Source organism: the organism of the source record quoted next, unplaced genomic scaffold, assembly GCF_019419815.1.
Source record: "Pyrus x bretschneideri cultivar Hongxiangsu unplaced genomic scaffold, Pyrus_bretschneideri_v1 Contig9, whole genome shotgun sequence".
In the NCBI taxonomy this organism is placed as follows: domain Eukaryota; kingdom Viridiplantae; phylum Streptophyta; class Magnoliopsida; order Rosales; family Rosaceae; genus Pyrus; species Pyrus x bretschneideri.
The window spans coordinates 1763872-1781135 of NW_025999831.1; the positions used below are offsets into that span (position 1 = coordinate 1763872).

General features: G+C 36.2%; 3 protein-coding genes, 1 long non-coding RNA gene and 1 other non-coding gene across 10 annotated transcripts; 1 reads left to right on the top strand and 4 right to left on the bottom strand.

The window, feature by feature from the left end:
* The first annotated feature begins 1248 nt into the window (after positions 1-1248).
* Positions 1249-3146, top strand: LOC103941676 (1-aminocyclopropane-1-carboxylate oxidase homolog 4-like). Its single transcript, XM_048576601.1, has 2 exons — positions 1249-2143; positions 2730-3146. Exons 1-2 carry the CDS (start codon positions 1295-1297, stop codon positions 2988-2990), a joined length of 1110 nt encoding a protein of 369 aa, XP_048432558.1. The 5' UTR covers positions 1249-1294; the 3' UTR covers positions 2991-3146.
* A 1969-nt stretch (positions 3147-5115) lies between these two features.
* On the bottom strand, positions 5116-6955 carry LOC103941677 (ubiquitin-60S ribosomal protein L40). The gene is made up of 4 exons (XM_009351878.3): positions 6677-6955; positions 6472-6574; positions 5443-5509; positions 5116-5293 (listed from the first exon to the last, which is right to left on the bottom strand). Exons 1-4 carry the CDS (start codon positions 6864-6866, stop codon positions 5267-5269), a joined length of 387 nt encoding a protein of 128 aa, XP_009350153.1. The 5' UTR covers positions 6867-6955; the 3' UTR covers positions 5116-5266.
* LOC125473624 lies at positions 6259-6359 on the bottom strand. Its single transcript, XR_007255461.1, has one exon. It is a non-coding gene; the product is annotated as a small nucleolar RNA snoR99 (small nucleolar RNA).
* A 4103-nt stretch (positions 6956-11058) lies between the features above and the next one.
* LOC103941683 (40S ribosomal protein S14) lies at positions 11059-16572 on the bottom strand. The gene is made up of 7 exons (XM_048576707.1): positions 16488-16572; positions 16146-16224; positions 15971-16016; positions 15566-15623; positions 11916-11943; positions 11661-11790; positions 11059-11445 (listed from the first exon to the last, which is right to left on the bottom strand). Exons 2-7 carry the CDS (start codon positions 16188-16190, stop codon positions 11378-11380), a joined length of 375 nt encoding a protein of 124 aa, XP_048432664.1. The 5' UTR covers positions 16191-16224; positions 16488-16572; the 3' UTR covers positions 11059-11377.
* Positions 12270-15365, bottom strand: LOC103941678. Of its 6 annotated transcripts, none has more exons than XR_666495.3 (6): positions 15018-15363; positions 14335-14415; positions 14168-14218; positions 13987-14093; positions 13630-13699; positions 12270-12601 (listed from the first exon to the last, which is right to left on the bottom strand). It is a non-coding gene; the product is annotated as an uncharacterized LOC103941678 (long non-coding RNA). The 6 variants fall into 6 exon arrangements; XR_007255448.1 differs by having other exon boundaries at positions 13987-14096; XR_007255446.1 differs by having other exon boundaries at positions 13987-14062; positions 15018-15359.
* Positions 16573-17264: the final 692 nt, after the last annotated feature.

Sequence of the window (17264 nt, forward strand, 5' to 3'; positions counted from 1 at the left end):
ATTAAATGATTCAGAGAGGATCATAATTCCAATCAAACATAGGTGATTGAGACCTCAGACCAAATCTTGCCTTCTTTTATAAAGGTCAAGAATGCATAAAGGACAATAAAGTTGTGAAGGATCCAAGGAAAGTCATCCATAATAATTAATTTGGAACTTTATACTTTTTCAAGGTTTGGTTTGGTTAGGTTTGGTTTGAGATTTTTTTATCAATGTTTGGTACGTTCATAATCTTTTTATTTACTTATTTTTTATTTAAATAGTAGATTAATTATTTATATGGTATTTGAATTTGTTGATTAGGGTTCTGATTTTGAGAATAGACTATATTTCATTGTTGTTGTTTTATGTTGATAAACTTTTATAAAGGCAAAAAAGAAAAATAAACATATAATTTTAGGAGTGTGCTATCCACACATCCTTTTTTACTTCTCACACACCCCTTGTTAATTTGTATTCGTTGATCTTCTTCAATTCATCCGATCTGACGGCTGAAAACTAAAAAGGTGTAAAAGAAGTAAAAAATGGTGTGTGAATATCACACCCCTAATTTTATGGTACTAATTTTAGCTAGCCCACCCAAGATAAAGAATCCTGGCTCCAACCTTGGTGCGAAGTGAAATGAAAATGTCAACAAGTCATGATTCACAACTTCACTACCATAACTAAGAGGAATGCTCTCCTAAGGTCCTCATTTTGAGGACCTGTGAGGTCCTATTTCATTTCAACCCTTAAAATTAATATGATTGTGAAATAATCCAAAATATGATATTATCCTTGTTACAACATAACAAAATAATAATTTTGATTTTAAAAAAAAAAAAAAGTTTCAGGCATGAATATCATATATCTGATATGTTGTAACAGAGATAATATCATATTTTGTTATTATCCCTATTACAACATTTTTATTTTGTTATGTTGTAACAGAGATAATATCATATTTTGGATTATTTCACAATCAGATTAATCTTAAGGGTTGAAATGAAATAGGACCTCACATGTCCTCAAAATGAGGACCTTAGTAGAGCATTTATGTCATAACTATAGTGTACGCTCATCATACACTTAATCATTTGTCATGTGTCTTTTCACTTAACTTTAGTAAACTTTCAAATTAAATGTTACCTTTTCAATTTTGAAAAAAAAAAAACAATCAATCAAAGTAAAAGAACACGTGACAAATAACTAGGCGGTGAGCAAAAATGCTCTTAGATTAAATTATAAAAGGGAGACGCATACATATATACTTAGATAGGATTGAATTGAAAGCTCTAAGTCTATCAATTCTAAAATGGCAGCCAAAATTGATGCAACTTTGGGATCATACGACCGCATGAAGGAAGTGAAAGAATTCGACGAGTCGAAGATGGGAGTCAAGGGCCTCTCTGATTCTGGCATCATGACCATCCCTCGTATTTTCGTCCACGACCCTCAAACCTTATCCGACCTCAAACCCTCATCCAAAAACACCACAACCCCCATCCCCACCATCGACCTTTCTCACATCAACTCCCCCGCTCACCGCCACAAAATCGTTGACCATGTGAAATCCGCCGCTAAAACCTTTGGCTTCTTCCATGTCATTAACCACGGTGTGCCTGTCTCCGTTTTGGATGAAACGGTCAACACTGTCAAAGCGTTCCATGAGCAGCCCCATGAAGACAGAGCCAAGCACTACAAGAGAAATGAAGGAAAGGGAGTCATGTATGCTACCAATACCGACTTGTACCGCACATCGGCCGCAAGCTGGTGTGACTCACTACAAGTGTGGATGGCCCCGGAGAGGTTGCAGGCGGAGGAGATACCTGAGGTGTGTCGGGAAGGGGTGGTTGGATGGGATTTGCATGCAACTAAGGTGGCGGATGACGTGCTGGAGTTGCTTTCGGAAGGGTTAGGGTTGGAGCGAAGGAGGTTTAAGGAGTTAACGTTTTCAGATCAAAGGTTGCTGGTGGGGCATTGCTATCCTTATTGTCCCCAACCAGATCGGACGGTGGGGATTAAGGCGCATACTGATGGTTCGATTCTGACGGTTCTGTTGCGGAACCATGTTCCTGGGTTACAAGTTAAGCATGAGAACGAGTGGCTGGATGTGGAACCTGTGCCTGGAGGTTTGATTATTAATGTTGGAGACATGCTACAGGTAAATCCAACATGATATCATGTTCATATTTTCTCTTGGTTGAACAATTTGTCGTCCAACTATATAAATCCGGTGAAATACTCTTGATTTACTTTCTACCATATAAAAAGTGCATTCTTTGTATCTTATACATTTTTTTAATACAATCCATATCAATTAATCTACCCTAAAGAGGTGGAGGGATGTTTAAACCCGAAACGCAGGAGGTTGAAGAGGAAATCGCTAACTACCAAGGCAATTCACTACAAAATATCTAATACATCACCTAAACACAAATTTGTGTGGCGGATACACTATATTTTTTTTCCTATTTTCGCTTAGACAAAAAATTAATCTCATGTGGAAAATGTTGAGTTTAATTTTCGTTTTCATCTTCTTCTTTTTTAAGTTTTATAAAAAGAAGTTAATTTGATAATACTAAGTTAGATTTTTTTTCTTTTTATGATAACGTTAGTGGTTAAATTGTTAGTTATTAAAAGAAAAATGAATGGTTGAGGATCGAATCCGCACCATAAGCATTATTTGTTCTATTTTGTTTATATCGATTATTTATTTTAATTACTGTGTTTTTTGGGTGAGGATTTAGATAATCTCCAACGGGGAATATAAAAGTGTGGAACACAGGGTGTTGGCCAACTCTTGGAAAGAACCTCGGATCTCTATTGTGATATTTTTCAGCCAAACCAAATGGAGAGAAGGTGGCTACTGTGGACCTCTGCCGGAGCTTTTGTCACCTGAGAAACCACCAATCTATCGAGACTTCACTGAACAAGAATTACGGGAAAATTTCTACAGCAAAGGACTAGATAGCAAGTCTATGGTTGATAAACTCACAATAAAAAATTGAGATGGGTTGTTAATCTCTCTTCCACCATGTTTGTAATTATATCCCCTAGTAATATTTTATATATATATATATATATATATATATGCAACTGGTTTGCAACATGCTTTTTAAGGTTTGTAATATAATTAATAAAAGTTTGGGGATATATTTCCAATATTCATTGGGCTCTAGTTCAATTTGCAACACTAATGAGGATCAAATTGAATTATCAAAGTTTAACACTGTTGGGGAACTTTTAGGTCAAGGTGAACTTGGGCTTTGAGAATGTCCTCTTGTCTTCCTTGGTGCGGAATCGTACCAAGTCCCGGAATATCTCGAAAGAGTTAACTTGTCTTAGGAAACAATCTGGTAACATCAACAGCTTGAAGATAGCATGCTTGATTAAGATAATGACTTGATCAAGTGAAGCGTGGTGCGGAAGCTAGAAGATTATCAGTTTACATGAGAGAGAAGAGATTTGCATGTTGCATGGCATTCTTGGCTGCATGATTTGGGCTTTCCTAGAGTGATAGTAAGGCTTTTGATGGCTGGGATGTTTAATGGAAGGCCATGGGAATTATTAGGGTTGCATGAATGGTGATGCTTGAGGCTTGAAGTATGCTTCTGAACTAAATGAAACTCTCTGGAGTTATTTCCTGGGTGGTTCCCTCTCCCTGCGTTTCTTTTATCTTTCTTTGTGTTACCTCCTCTGTCTCTATGTGTTATCCTTTTCTCTAATAGTTTCTCCCTCATTATGTAAGTGAAGGGTTCTTCTATAGGCTTCAAGGGAATCTCCATTTGTGGCTTGTTCTTCCCCTCTTTCTCCCTAGCTCTCCTATTATTCCATTTTTGGTGTAAGATAGCTGCACTGTTGAGACATGTAGTTTGCTTCTTTCTGAGGCGCGGCTTTCCCAGGGCGACCTTCCACAAGCGTTACTTGTAGTAGCGCGCCTCATGGCTTTTGCACGTTGTCTGTCTGTGTAAGCTGGGAAGTGAAAGTCAGCATTAAATGTCTAACTTGCTGGGTTTAGCATGCATTTAATGCATGAATCTAGTTTAGTTCTAACTAAAGGGGTTGACTTGCTAGGGAAAGAGGTAAACTAAGCTAGTTTTCTCTCAATGTTGCCTACGTGAAATGCAAAGGACAAGGGCTTGGATCTTTAGGCCCCCAAGTAGCCCAAAGTCTTCCATGACCCCGATTCCACTTAGGCTCGATAACCTTCCATAACCAAAACATATCGCAATTCACTTGACAAGTTCCAAATATGTGACTTGAGCTTAGCATGAATAGTGACTATCATGAGGAAGCATGGCGTGATAAATAGGCATGAACATGGGGTGAATATACAACTTAATCATCGTGGCATGGCATGTTTGTAAATATATTCATCATTGATCCCGCACATTGGCATGTTTTTTGGGCTTGAATGTAGGTTTTGCATAACAATTGGTTCCTAAGACTTAGTTGGATTGGTGTGTAACATTTTTGAGCCCCAACAATTTGCGATGGAGAGCTGATTTCACATACCTTTTTAACTTTTGTTTATTTTTATTTCTAATCATCCAATTGAATATATCAAACAGAAACAAATGAACGTGAAACTCGCAGCTGAAGTAAGTTTACACCTCATGCTTAAGAGGTCAATCTGGTTATACATTTTCATATGTATTTGATTCGTTTGCTACGTGCTTTCGAATTTGCTATAGCCAGCTGGTGATTTAAACTCATGTGATCGCCGTAGAATGCAAGCGATAGCCTAACTGCTTATAAACACATGTAAAATCTCTGTTTGTTAAATGTGAGATTTATACTGTCGACACTCCTCATATGTGACACATGAAAAATCAAAGAATTTATTAGTGACACTTCAAAAACAGCATCGTGAACTCATAAATTTTTCTCACATGTTGCGTTCACAAGAATGTACTGTACAAACCACCGCTTCGGCTTATATTCGACCACCACATTATTCGGCAACCGAAATTCGTACCTTTTGAATGCAATTCCAAAGAAATAAAAGGTGTCGATCAGCAAAAACAAGACGAAAAAAAAAGAAACGAGGAAAAAATGGCTAAGGCAACAGAGGGACAAACAAAGGCCTACAACAAGTTCATCAGAAAAAGGACGATGAAACAGAAGCAAACATAAACCAAGAGATCAAAATTATCCCAAGATGCATCAAATGTTAATATAAACTGCAGTAATTCAACACCGATACAAAGCAAATGACTTTAACTGAAATACAAAAATTCAAACTCCAGCCTAGACAAGAGTAATAAAATATTCGGACGACAGTCTACTTGATCTTCTTCTTCGGCCTCAACTGCAAAACAACAAAATCGCAGTTTCAGTTGCTCAGAACATAAAGTGATTACCGGCATACCAGCCATGATCATATAGAATTCTATGATCAAATTTCAAATGCAGTAAGCAAGCAGCGACCATAAAAAGTCCAAAGAAAAATGAAAGTACCTGATTGCTGTGGCCACACTTCTTCTTCCTGCAGTTCACTGCCCTTGGATGAAGACGAGCATAGCACCTAACAAACAAGGGAGATGAGAAAAACTTCGATGTCAGCATAACAATCTATCGTTTGGATTATCACATAAAAATCAAGTGTTGAAACAATAAAAGTGGAAAAACAATAGGAGGATACCACAACAATACACATCAAACACAATATCAATTAACATTGTATAGAGTATTAAGCTCAATTACAGGAAAGGCCTAGTTGACAATGTTGAAACACTAGAAAACATGAGATTTATCTCAACGTCAAGCTCTAAAATCAAAACGAAAACAATCACATCCTACAATATCTATCAAGTAAACAAAGCAACAATAGCATGTTCCACCCATGAACATCAACTGAAAACAATTGATCGCAGCTGACACAATTAATGGATGAAAATAAATGTCGAGACAAGCATAACCTCAATACACCTTAACACAGAAAGGAGGCTAAGTAATTGTCTCAACAATGAAGGATGAGCCAAAACCTCAAGACACGAAAAATAAACAGAAAGTTAATTGAACGGAATTTCCTATTGGAAACAATTAGAGTGCAACTTGCTCAGAAAAGAAAAAAACGAAAAACGCCTACCCATTTGCCACTTAAGAAAAGCCTCATTCATTCAGTCAAATCTCAAAACCAAATTTACTAATATCTTCATCTCTGAAACATAATTAGTTAATATCGTCAATTGATCGCTTAATTTAAGGTCTAGGAACAACATTAAGCAAGCGTTTTTACATAACAAATGCTATACAAACATAACAACAATTAATCAATGTTCCACTCAAGAAAATCAACTGAAAATAATTGAGCCCAGCTGACAAAGTTGAGAGAATGGGAATTTATGTGGGGACGAGTATAACCTCAATCGCACTCTATCTGAAATGGAGGCTAAGTAATTGTCCCACAAAATTAATCACTAAATTAACAACAAATTAGACAAAAAGAAAACATTCACAGATTAAGGAGAGAAAAATGATAATTACTTTCTGCAAATCATCTTCTCCTGATTGTACTTGCGAGCCAAAGCCATAAGAGAAGGTTCGATAATCCCTCCGCGGAGCCTCAGCACGAGATGAAGAGTCGACTCTGAATCAAAACAGAGCAATCAATTCGAATCAGGCTCCGCAATGAAATACAATCAACTGAAAAATCCCCAAAATTTAAAACCCTAAGAAAAAAAAGACCGACCTTTCTGGATGTTGTAGTCAGCCAGGGTGCGGCCGTCTTCGAGCTGCTTGCCGGCGAAGATGAGGCGCTGCTGGTCCGGCGGAATGCCCTCCTTGTCCTGGATCTTGGCCTTGACATTGTCAATGGTGTCGCTGCTCTCGACCTCGAGGGTGATGGTCTTCCCGGTTAGGGTTTTCACGAAAATCTGCATCTTTAGGTTCCTTTGGCTGTGTCTCTGTGAGAGGCGGAAATGGCTTCGTTAGGGTTTTATAGTCAGCTTCTAGGGTTTCATTTCTTGGGGTTTCTCGCTTGGTGCGAAAGGCTTGACCCGGAATGAGCCGATATAATTGGCCCGCTTGTTAAAAGTGTGGCTATTTGGGCCCTGTATATTTGTGTAATGTCATGTGTATTTAGGTTCCACGTACCATTATCGTCATAGATTTTCGTTAAAATTCTCGACCATTTATGTAATGTCATGTGTCGTTATCCATTATTAATATCCACTCATATTTTTTATGAGAATCTCAACCATTTATATAATGCCATGTGTCCATGTATCATTATCGTCGTAGATTTTTGTTAAATTTATCACTCATTTATGTAGTGTCATGTGTTATTATCCATTAGTAATATACACTCAGATTTTTTATAAGATTCTCGATCATTCATATAATGCCACATATCATTATCCAATGTTATGGTTTCCTTTTTTTTATTATAAAAAGAACCTTTCTTATACCCTTTCTCCCTCCTCTTCTTCCCGAAGCACTCCGCCCCTTTCTCTCTCCAAGCCCTCGCTCTTTCTCTTCCATTGCATGATGTTAATACTACCAAGGACGGATCCACATAGGGATCAGGGAGGTTCCAGGACCCGTCGGCAATTCTAAATCGTTGCTATAAATTTTCTAGGAACCCCTCGTACTCGAGCATGAGGTTTGCGTAGGTTGCAGTGGTTGTCTTCTTCTCGGAGAAGATGACCGCGCATGGAGAAGAAAGAAAATAGGGACCCTTCCTGCCTTTCTCCTCCTTGCTTCTGCCATGGTCTCATCCGTCGGTGCCACTCACTTCTCCTCTAACCTTTCTCTGTCGTCTGGAGGGGGCAGTACATAAGCCCAAATTTCCCCAAATTATTTCAACCATCCTAGTAATTTTTCTTATGGCTGAAATTTCCTTCATAAGGTTAGTAAGATGGATATGATCTGTCATGGGTTTGTGAAATTTGGGGGTGGAGCTACCATGGCTTCAAGAGAATGGGGAGGGAGGCGGTTGGTAGAGGTATGTCAGCTTTGTTCTTAGTGAGAGAGAATGTGGATGTTTGGAAACTAGTAAAAGAGAAAAATGGTGTGTTTGGTTAGAAAGATAGTGGGAGTTTGGGGAGAGTTTTATTTTACCAGTGTTTTAAATTAGGATGTGCTATCCACACACCCCTTTTTACTTCATACACACACTCTTAATTTGCGACCATCGGATCGACTAAATTAAAGAATATCAAATGGCAGAAATTAACAAAAGATGTGTGAGAAGCAAAAAGGGGTGTATGAATAGCGCACCCCTTTAAATTTAATGGTTCATATTAGATAATCAATGACTTAGGTACTCCCTAGTAACTTATGAAACCTCGTAATGGACGCTTGAATTATGATTTTATAATTTGTAATATTGTTTTGCATATGATTTTTAAATGAAATGTATTATATTTAAATTTTCAATGTTATTTTTGTCTATAAATTTTTTGACCTTTATAATTGGGACCCCCCGAGTTTAAAATCTTGAATCCGCCACTGAATACTACATCCTATTTTCATACTCAACTTGAAAAACATATCTTTTAATTATAGACATTGGTGGGAAAATTTATTTTTTAAGTTATTAACTTTTTAACTCACATATCTCATCATTTATATAGTGACACATGATGTACCACCTTGTATAACGGTCACACTGAAAAATCTCTCATCGGGCATTCAATCTGCTTCTCTCTCTTCCATTGCATGGTGTTAATACTTCATCCTATTTTCATAATCAACTTGAAAAACATATCTTTTAATTTTAGGTTTTTTATATACATTGGTTATATGAGCCGCTAGTCTAGAAGAGTAAACCATAGGTTTGATTTTGTAAGAAATCATGATATCTGATGAGACCTTAGGAGATATAAGATCTTGAATATAGGTAAGGTCCTTGTTTCGTGTATAGAGACTAAATTGAATAAATAAATCTGAGAATTTAACTTTTCCCCTCCAAACTCATTTTTTCTAGCCTCTAGCCCATCATATAATATTTATTCGAATAAAACCTAATTACTAGGATCCAACTAAGCAACTTACCAAATTAAGTATGTGTGTCTGTTTTTATATTTTTTGGATCCTTAATATACCCCATCTAAGCCAGTATGGAAAGTTCTTGTAAGTTTGTTTTAATTGATCACATGCATTGAATTTGGCAAGGTTTTGTAGCCATGAAATATGGTTCTAGATGGAGGAATTAATTTGGATTTTTTTTTTAATTTCGACAATAAATTTCAATTTGAATATACCTAATTTACTGTTTATTTTCAGCAATATCTATCGTTTAATTTTATGAAAATAATTTACCTACTATGAAAATTAATTTTATGAAAACAATATCTATTGTTTAATTTTATACCTACAGTATAATTACATGAAAATAGTTTACCTACTATGAAAATTAATTTTTTGAAAACAATATCTATTGTTTAATTTTATGAAAATAATTTACCTATTGTATAATTACATGAAAATTAATGTGCCTACTTTTTAAATTTGTAACAAAATTAATTTACCTACTTCTTTTTATGGTATTTGACACACCCTGACTGAAATCAAGGCATGCTGGCCATCATGTGAGGGTGACGTAGCCATGTGCACAGTGCAGAAGCAATTATAATCTAAGAAATGCGAATAAATAAAAACCAAACTAACTAGAGCACTAGATATGAATAAGTGCAAGACGAAACTAAGTGTGAATTCACAACCAGAGCATAAGTAGCCTAAGTGCAGTATAGCAGGACGAATACTAATTATACAACACCAAAGGTAATCCTACAATGGTGATAATCTGTCAGAGTTGCCGTGGATTCCTCGCAAGCCACCAAAAAGCACTCCTAACTAGAACCTAGAGGGGTGCAAAACAGAAAGTATGAGTGGGCAAAAACAAAGCTTTTCAAAACCATTTCAATTATCAAAGATAGTAACTCCTCGCCGTAAAACTTGTATAATTTCCCAGAAAATAGAATACATATCTATACCACAACCATGCTCAGAATAGCAAAATCCACAGATGTGCCATGTTGAATATCTCAACATAAAAACATGTAAGCTAGGTGATATAAATCAATGCAAAACTGTGAGGGCGTGGTCGGGGCCCAAAGCGAACAATATCATGCTACGGTGGAGTTGAGCCCGGAATGTGATGGGAGCCCGGGTCGAGATGTGACAATATTAGTATACATAAATGTAGAATATATGTCCGTATATATTTGATCTAATTAGATTTTGGATTGGAGGAGTTCACACAAAATTAAAAATATACTAAACAAATTAAATGTCTAGCTAAAAGAAACATATAAGAGATTTGGTGTCATGATTTTGTAAATAAACACAAATTCATGGACATCTTTTATCCAACATGACATCATATTTAAAATTTAGGTTTTATTTAGAAGTTATAATATATGTGAGTTTTTTTTTCTAGAGTTTAAGAGTTGCAAGAGTTTAAATATAAAAACCCTAAATAAATATACTTGCAAATGAATAGTGATGCAAAGGCCTTGCTTAAGTTTCTGTGCCACCCTTTTTTACGTTTTATATATTGTAAAACTGATTTAAGTCTCCTGAATAATAAGTTATAAACATATTAACAAACGATTCTAGATGCATCAGTAGTACTATATTGTAAATCTCAAATTTTATGCATCTAATTATTTTATTTAACTTAAGGTATGCAATAGTAATTTTTTTTTTCTTTTCTCAATATGCATATTGTTTTACGAAGCTGAATCTAGTAGAAAAACATTTGGTAGATAAGGATACAAGTGTTGTCCGTATTCTCCTCGGTCTTCATTGATCGCATTCATATAATTATGATACAAATACATTTTCGTTCATGATTTTGTGATGCAATCAATGAAGATCGAGGAGAATAAGGACAACAGTCGCGTCCAGCACCATATACGTTAGCGGACAATCCAACGCTATGGGTAGATGATATTGCTAGTCACCATATACGTTTTTGCAGTCTTCCCAAATCTTCATCCCTTTCATCCGGAGTTCAGGTATATATGTATCAAAAAGTTAGGGTTTCAGTAATTTTCGTATATACATAGACATGAGACAACGCATGACCGTGTATACATGTCATGTAAGTTGGTATCATAACACTTGCGTCTACTAAGTTGCTGCACGTCATGATAAATGGTGACCGAAACTTTTCAGGTCTACCAGAAACAAAACACAGAACCAAAGTACTAGATTTTAAACCATATATAGATAACAAGAATACCATAATTTGTTCTGTGTAAAGCTCGAATGATAATCGTCAACCAAACTAAATTCTACTTTTTCCGGCAAATAATCTTACTAGGTTCAAAACTACATCCGAGTTGATGGAATGGCTGATGATAAAATTTTGATCAAAATCATAATATCTCCCAAACTACGGCAGCAGCAGCAGAAAACCACACAATTGAAGGCGAGTAAGAAATCACAACCTTCTTCCCCTTCTACCACCCTTTCTACGAGTGCTGTCGGTGGGAATTGGAGTCACATCTTCTGTCGAAACAGGAAAAAGAAAATCAAGAACTGCAAATATTTAACTTGAAGGAAACGAAGTTCCATAATAACATCACTCCCGAAGTCTAGCCTGTCTAGGTATCACAAATGCAACAATACACATTTAATATGAGAGTGGGAGTGAATGAAAAAGGATGTTGATACATTGTAAATTTATCAAGACCACAGAGAGATGAAAGGGCAAAGGAGATTACCAATGCGACCAATTCTCATGCCAGAACGAGCAAGGGCTCTGAGTGCTGATTGGGCGCCTGGACCAGGAGTCTTGGTCTTGTTCCCTCCAGTAGCCCGGAGCTTTATATGTAGAGCAGTAATGCCAAGCTCCTACAATATCAGTCACCAAAACAAATTAATTCATTATTACAACTCAGAACTAGAAACCAAAGACGGATGTATATCATATAACTCGGTCTGAAATAAAAATCATTTAAATAAAAAGGCCGGTAAACCTTGCAGCGTTGAGAAACATCCTGAGCGCACTACAAAAAATATGGGCACTGCGCACAATAAATTATATGTGCCCTTTGAGGCCAAAGAGCACCAAGACATGTGCCCATAGACCAATAGCAACAGTGCAGCTACTAAGTTTGTATCTGTGCCCTCTATGGGCGTCACCATTGCTAAAAGGGCACAATTCACTGTTTGGTGCTCAAAGAGGCAGACACAAATGGACCATTATTTGTGCCTGTTTCTGACAACTTTATCAAAAGACCTTTTCCAGCCATATTGACACTTATATTATAATTGTGCCAACAAGAATTAAATATTAAAAAAAAATCAAAATTGAAAAAACTGAAACTGAATTGAGGTAATTATTATTATTTTTTTTTAATTTTCATAAAATGTAGAAAGCCTACAACACATTCTCAATCTCAGAAACATATATTGTAATGTTACATATTTCATCTCTAATGCAAAAAGAACTTGAAAGCAGACATTTTTGGACAAATGCATCTTCCCTAGCAAGCCTTGCACCTCATCAGAAGCTAAAACAAATATAGTCGACTTCAAAACAAAATAAGTCCAAAATTACACCTAAAAAGGAGTTGGTTAAAATCAATACGTAAAAGTTCCAGATCTGCCATATCAAAGATTCACCTCCTTTTCCAACTTGGTGGATGGTGCAATCATCCTCCTGAAATCCAAATGAAAGTGAAAATGAAATTAAAAAAATAAACAAAGAAAGGACCTATTTCCAGTCATGTTCAAGGACCAAAACTTTCAATCGGCATTAAGAAATCAATAGCAGTGATGCATTGCTACTTTGTTATACCAAATTACAGTGAACAAAATATGCAACTAAATTAAGCAGCTAAACCATCATTACCAGCAAACAAGATGTACAAAACAATAAAAGTTTGGACAATCATTGTTATGACATTAATTTCTAAGAAAGATAGAAACTGCTAAGAACCTTATAGGCTCTACAACGCACAAGCTAATAAATAAGTATTTTCAAATCTAATTTTTAGCTTTAGTGAAGTCTTCCATGTTTCCATACGGAAAGATAAGATTCATGGAGCTGTTTAGTTTCTTAAGACTGTATGTTTTCTCACTGTTCGGTCTCTCCTAAGAGCAACCTAAACACTTAACTACAACTAAAAACTTGCAACAAAGCCCTCAAGAAATCAAATTCTATGAAATTCTAGCAAAATACAATCCCAATAGAACACAAATGAACGATAAAAAATAACACCACATATGGGTTATTCCACTGGATGAACACTTCATTTTCTATATTCTATTGGGTTCACTTTCTTTTCATTTTTTTTCATTTTTACCATTCCAATCTGTGCATTTTTCTCTATCAGTATGCCTTGACTCCCTATATGCACCTACTTTAGTACCCTCTCTCTCTCTCTCCAGCTTTCCTTTTAAATAGGTTATCATAAACCCATGCTCACTTTCACCCAACAACAAAAGAAACAGAGGGAAAAAGGAAGACACCACATTTAATTAATTCATGATTCTGTCCAATTAGCTTTGATTGAACTGGAAAACCTAAATCCTAAGCTCTATATAACAACCTGCATTTAAACTGTCAAGTGATTAAAACTGCATTAGGCTAATGATTTTCAAATTTAAACACTCAACCATTACAAAGAGTTGCAAGCATCCCAATGCATAATTGAAATATTAAAAGAATAATAAATCTCTCCCCACCGAAAACAGTCAGATTCTCATTCTCATCCAAGGCCCCGATGATGTTTAAATACTCTATGGTGTTTTGCACCTGTAAAAGATATCAAGAGACAAAAGGTGAATTGCAGATGAGCAACAAAATTTACAAATAAGCACAACATCATTTCAGGGGGAACAATTTGGGGTCAGCCTTCAGCTGCACATGTGCAGGGTGCAACTAAATCACCATATGCCTCTAATATAACAAACAGACATTAATAAGCATATGCACTGAATGCTATGGAATTAGCAATCTTTAGCTCTAATCAGTTTAAGAAAGTAACGCTACAACGAAAAGCAAATTACAACAATTCTCAATAAGCTTTCAGATTTGTGTACCTGAATTGAGTTCAGAGGCAAAATCCTTCAACCAACCTCGGGTATCTAAATCTTAATGTTGAAAAACTCTTCGGCTCTGAATTTGGCCAAATAAAACTCCTGATTACCTACTGTTGGAAACAAATAATAAATATACAGGGAATTTTATAGAAAATTAGGATTAGATTTTAACGGTTCTTACCAAAATTTGGCCAAATTCAAGCCTACCCTCAACGATTCCAGTTCGTAAAGCCTCAACTCAGCATCACACAGAAGAATGTTAAACATGCAACACGGAAACAAACCAATATCCTAAACTTTCGAAATTGGGGATGATCTGAATATGGAATAAAACCTAGAATAACTTACCATGAGTACAAAAGGTTTTAGAAAACGATTGAAGCCCATAATTTCACGCGGCAGTGGCCCCTAGTGGTCGCGGTGGTTCCGCTGCAAGAGAGAGAGTAATTGAAATATGCAGAACAAAAAACCATAGAAACAACAAAAAGAAAAACTCAAAATTTTTAGTAAAATTAAGAACAAAAATCACTAATCACACAACCAAAATTAATAGAAATAAAAAATCAGTATGCACGAAAGACCAAAATAATCTTTGAGGCGCCATTTTTACATTAACAAACTCAAAATTCAAATCGGTCCCCAAAACTCAAATCAGATCGGAATCCAAAGCAAAGCAGATCAAAATCCAGTACCAATTACAACAAAAAAAAAACACAAAATTTGAAAAACATTAATACAAACACACACACAATAATCATCAAATTACAGAAAAATACACAATTAAACACCTAATCGGAATCGTTGACATGCAACAGAAGGAACGATGCAAATGGACATCAATCAGACAGCTATAGCCACGGACGAATCAACCAAACAAACTAATTTGAAAAGAAAAATCGAAAATTTAATCCATTTTTATATAAATGATAAAAACAATTAGGGATCTGGGAGATTGAACGGAATGATGATCGGAGGGAGGAAATTAGGGTTAGAGAAGAGAGCGAAAGAGCGAGCAGAGAGAGGAGACTTACAGTTCGGGATCGAGACGAAGAGGACGAATCTGTAAGGATGAGATTGTGGTGTGAGGATCGCAACGCAGCAAGAGAGGGAAGGGGGGAGAGAGAGAGAGAGAGAGGGTAATGTTTCTGAGAGAGAAGACGAAATGGAAGCAAAAGTGGAGTTTGTTTCGAAGCAGACCCAATTCAGCTAACCTTCACGATGATCGACAGGTGGACAACGAGGGTAAACACGTAATTTCACTGTATTGAACACAAAAAACAACGGGCCATGGTGATCAAAAGAGGGGCATTTCGGTCAAATCAGTATTGCTGAACAGTGCTCATCAACTGGGTTTTAGTATATATAATTAATTATGGGCACAAATAATATATTAGAGTCCATTTTTTTCAATAAAGCTGTCAGAAAATGTATTTGTGCCTATTTTGTTTTACAATAGGCACAATCAATGGTGCCCTCTATGAAATGGGAACTGTTTCAGTCTTTTGATGGTCAAACAGGCACAAAATTCTCAATGGTGTCCTTTATTTTGTACCCATAGCTCATTTTTCTTGTAGTGGCGGCAAGCATAGCTGCATAAGGCGATGATTCATCCCTATCAGCTTTCACCTTCATACCACCTGAAATTGGGGGAAAAAATGGGTAATGATAGCAACAGCAATGAAATAATCAAAAGAAAATCATCTTCCAACAGAGTACGACAGCACAGTAATGCCAAGAGTCCACAAACAGAACCGAAGCATCAAGAAACGGTCACTTCTATTCATCACAATTATGGCAAAGGAACGGTTTAAGAAGAGCGCCAATGCGCCATCATACATAACATCACTACGCTTCCGTAACATAGCTTTACAATCAACTACAAATATCCGAATTTACTGTGGAGCGCATCCAACCATGCAGTTGCAAATCAAATAATACCGGAAAACTATTTCAAGTAACAACTGAGAGATGTCGAAAAACATACCGGTGATGCGCACAAGAGTCTCCCTACCGGACAAGTCAGTCACATGCTGCAATTAGAAAGCAACAATTTCGCATATAAATTCAACTACAAATGAAAATGGTAATTACATTCGAAATAAAAAATATGGGTATTACAATGAAGGTATCATTAAATGAGGCAAAAATATGAGCAACACCGAAAGCATGTTCTCCGTCACGGAGAACAGGTCCAAGAGTAACATTCTCCTCCTTGGGCTCCCTGGTCTTCTTCCTCGACTAAACCAATCGAAAAATACAAATAAAAAGATATAATCAACACCAAATCAAATTATAAAACAGTAGTTCAATATTTTCAATAAATCTACAAACAATCGATAATTCGTAATGTGTTTGGTTGGCGAGAAAATTTGGAGGGAAAAATGAATATTTTCTGGTCATATTTTACTGTCAATTTCTCGGCAACCACAGAATGTAAACCGCCTAAAAACACAGAGGAGAGAGAGAGAGAGAGAGAGAGAGAGAAAGAGAAGGAGGGTTACCGTGGCTGCGAGTAAATGATTTGGTTAGACGTCTCAGATTATTCAGAACGACGACGACGCTAAGGCGGGCTCTCAGAGCTTACCCCTCCGGCGTAATTCAGTCGCTAATTTTTATAGCCAACGTTTTGCTTTGGGGTACTAAAATGACCTTATTGCCCTTTTTTAAATACTCGCACCGGGCTATTCAAATTACTTCATTGCCCTTTGTGCAGAACTTGCATGCGAGTGTTGAATGACATGATTGCCCTTTTAAAAGTACGCTAGTTACCAATTTCGGCAATGTGAATGATGAGAAGCTATGAAAATTATCTATTTTCTGTTTAAGTAATGGTCGAGAACTAGGCGGGTTTAGCCGGGTGCCTAGATAGGTTCAGGTAGGCCTGGCAATTTCTGACACGACCCGATAACCCGACACGACACGACACGAAATTAACAGGTGTTTGGGTCGACACGATAACGAATCGGGTCTTATCGGGTAACCCGACAAGCACCTGTTAAAATAACGGGTTGGTTCGGGTATACACGTGGGTAACACGATACACAATAAGTAGAATATTATTTTTATAATTTTATAACCCTAAAAAAATACTGTAATAATTATATACATTAATTTTACAATTTTATACCCCTAAAAATTATAATATATATATATATATATATTAAATTAACTATAAAATTTATAATAATTATATATACTATAATAATTATACCCCCAAAATATTAAGTCTATCTATAATTATTATATATATATATATATTAAATTTTATAAAAACTATA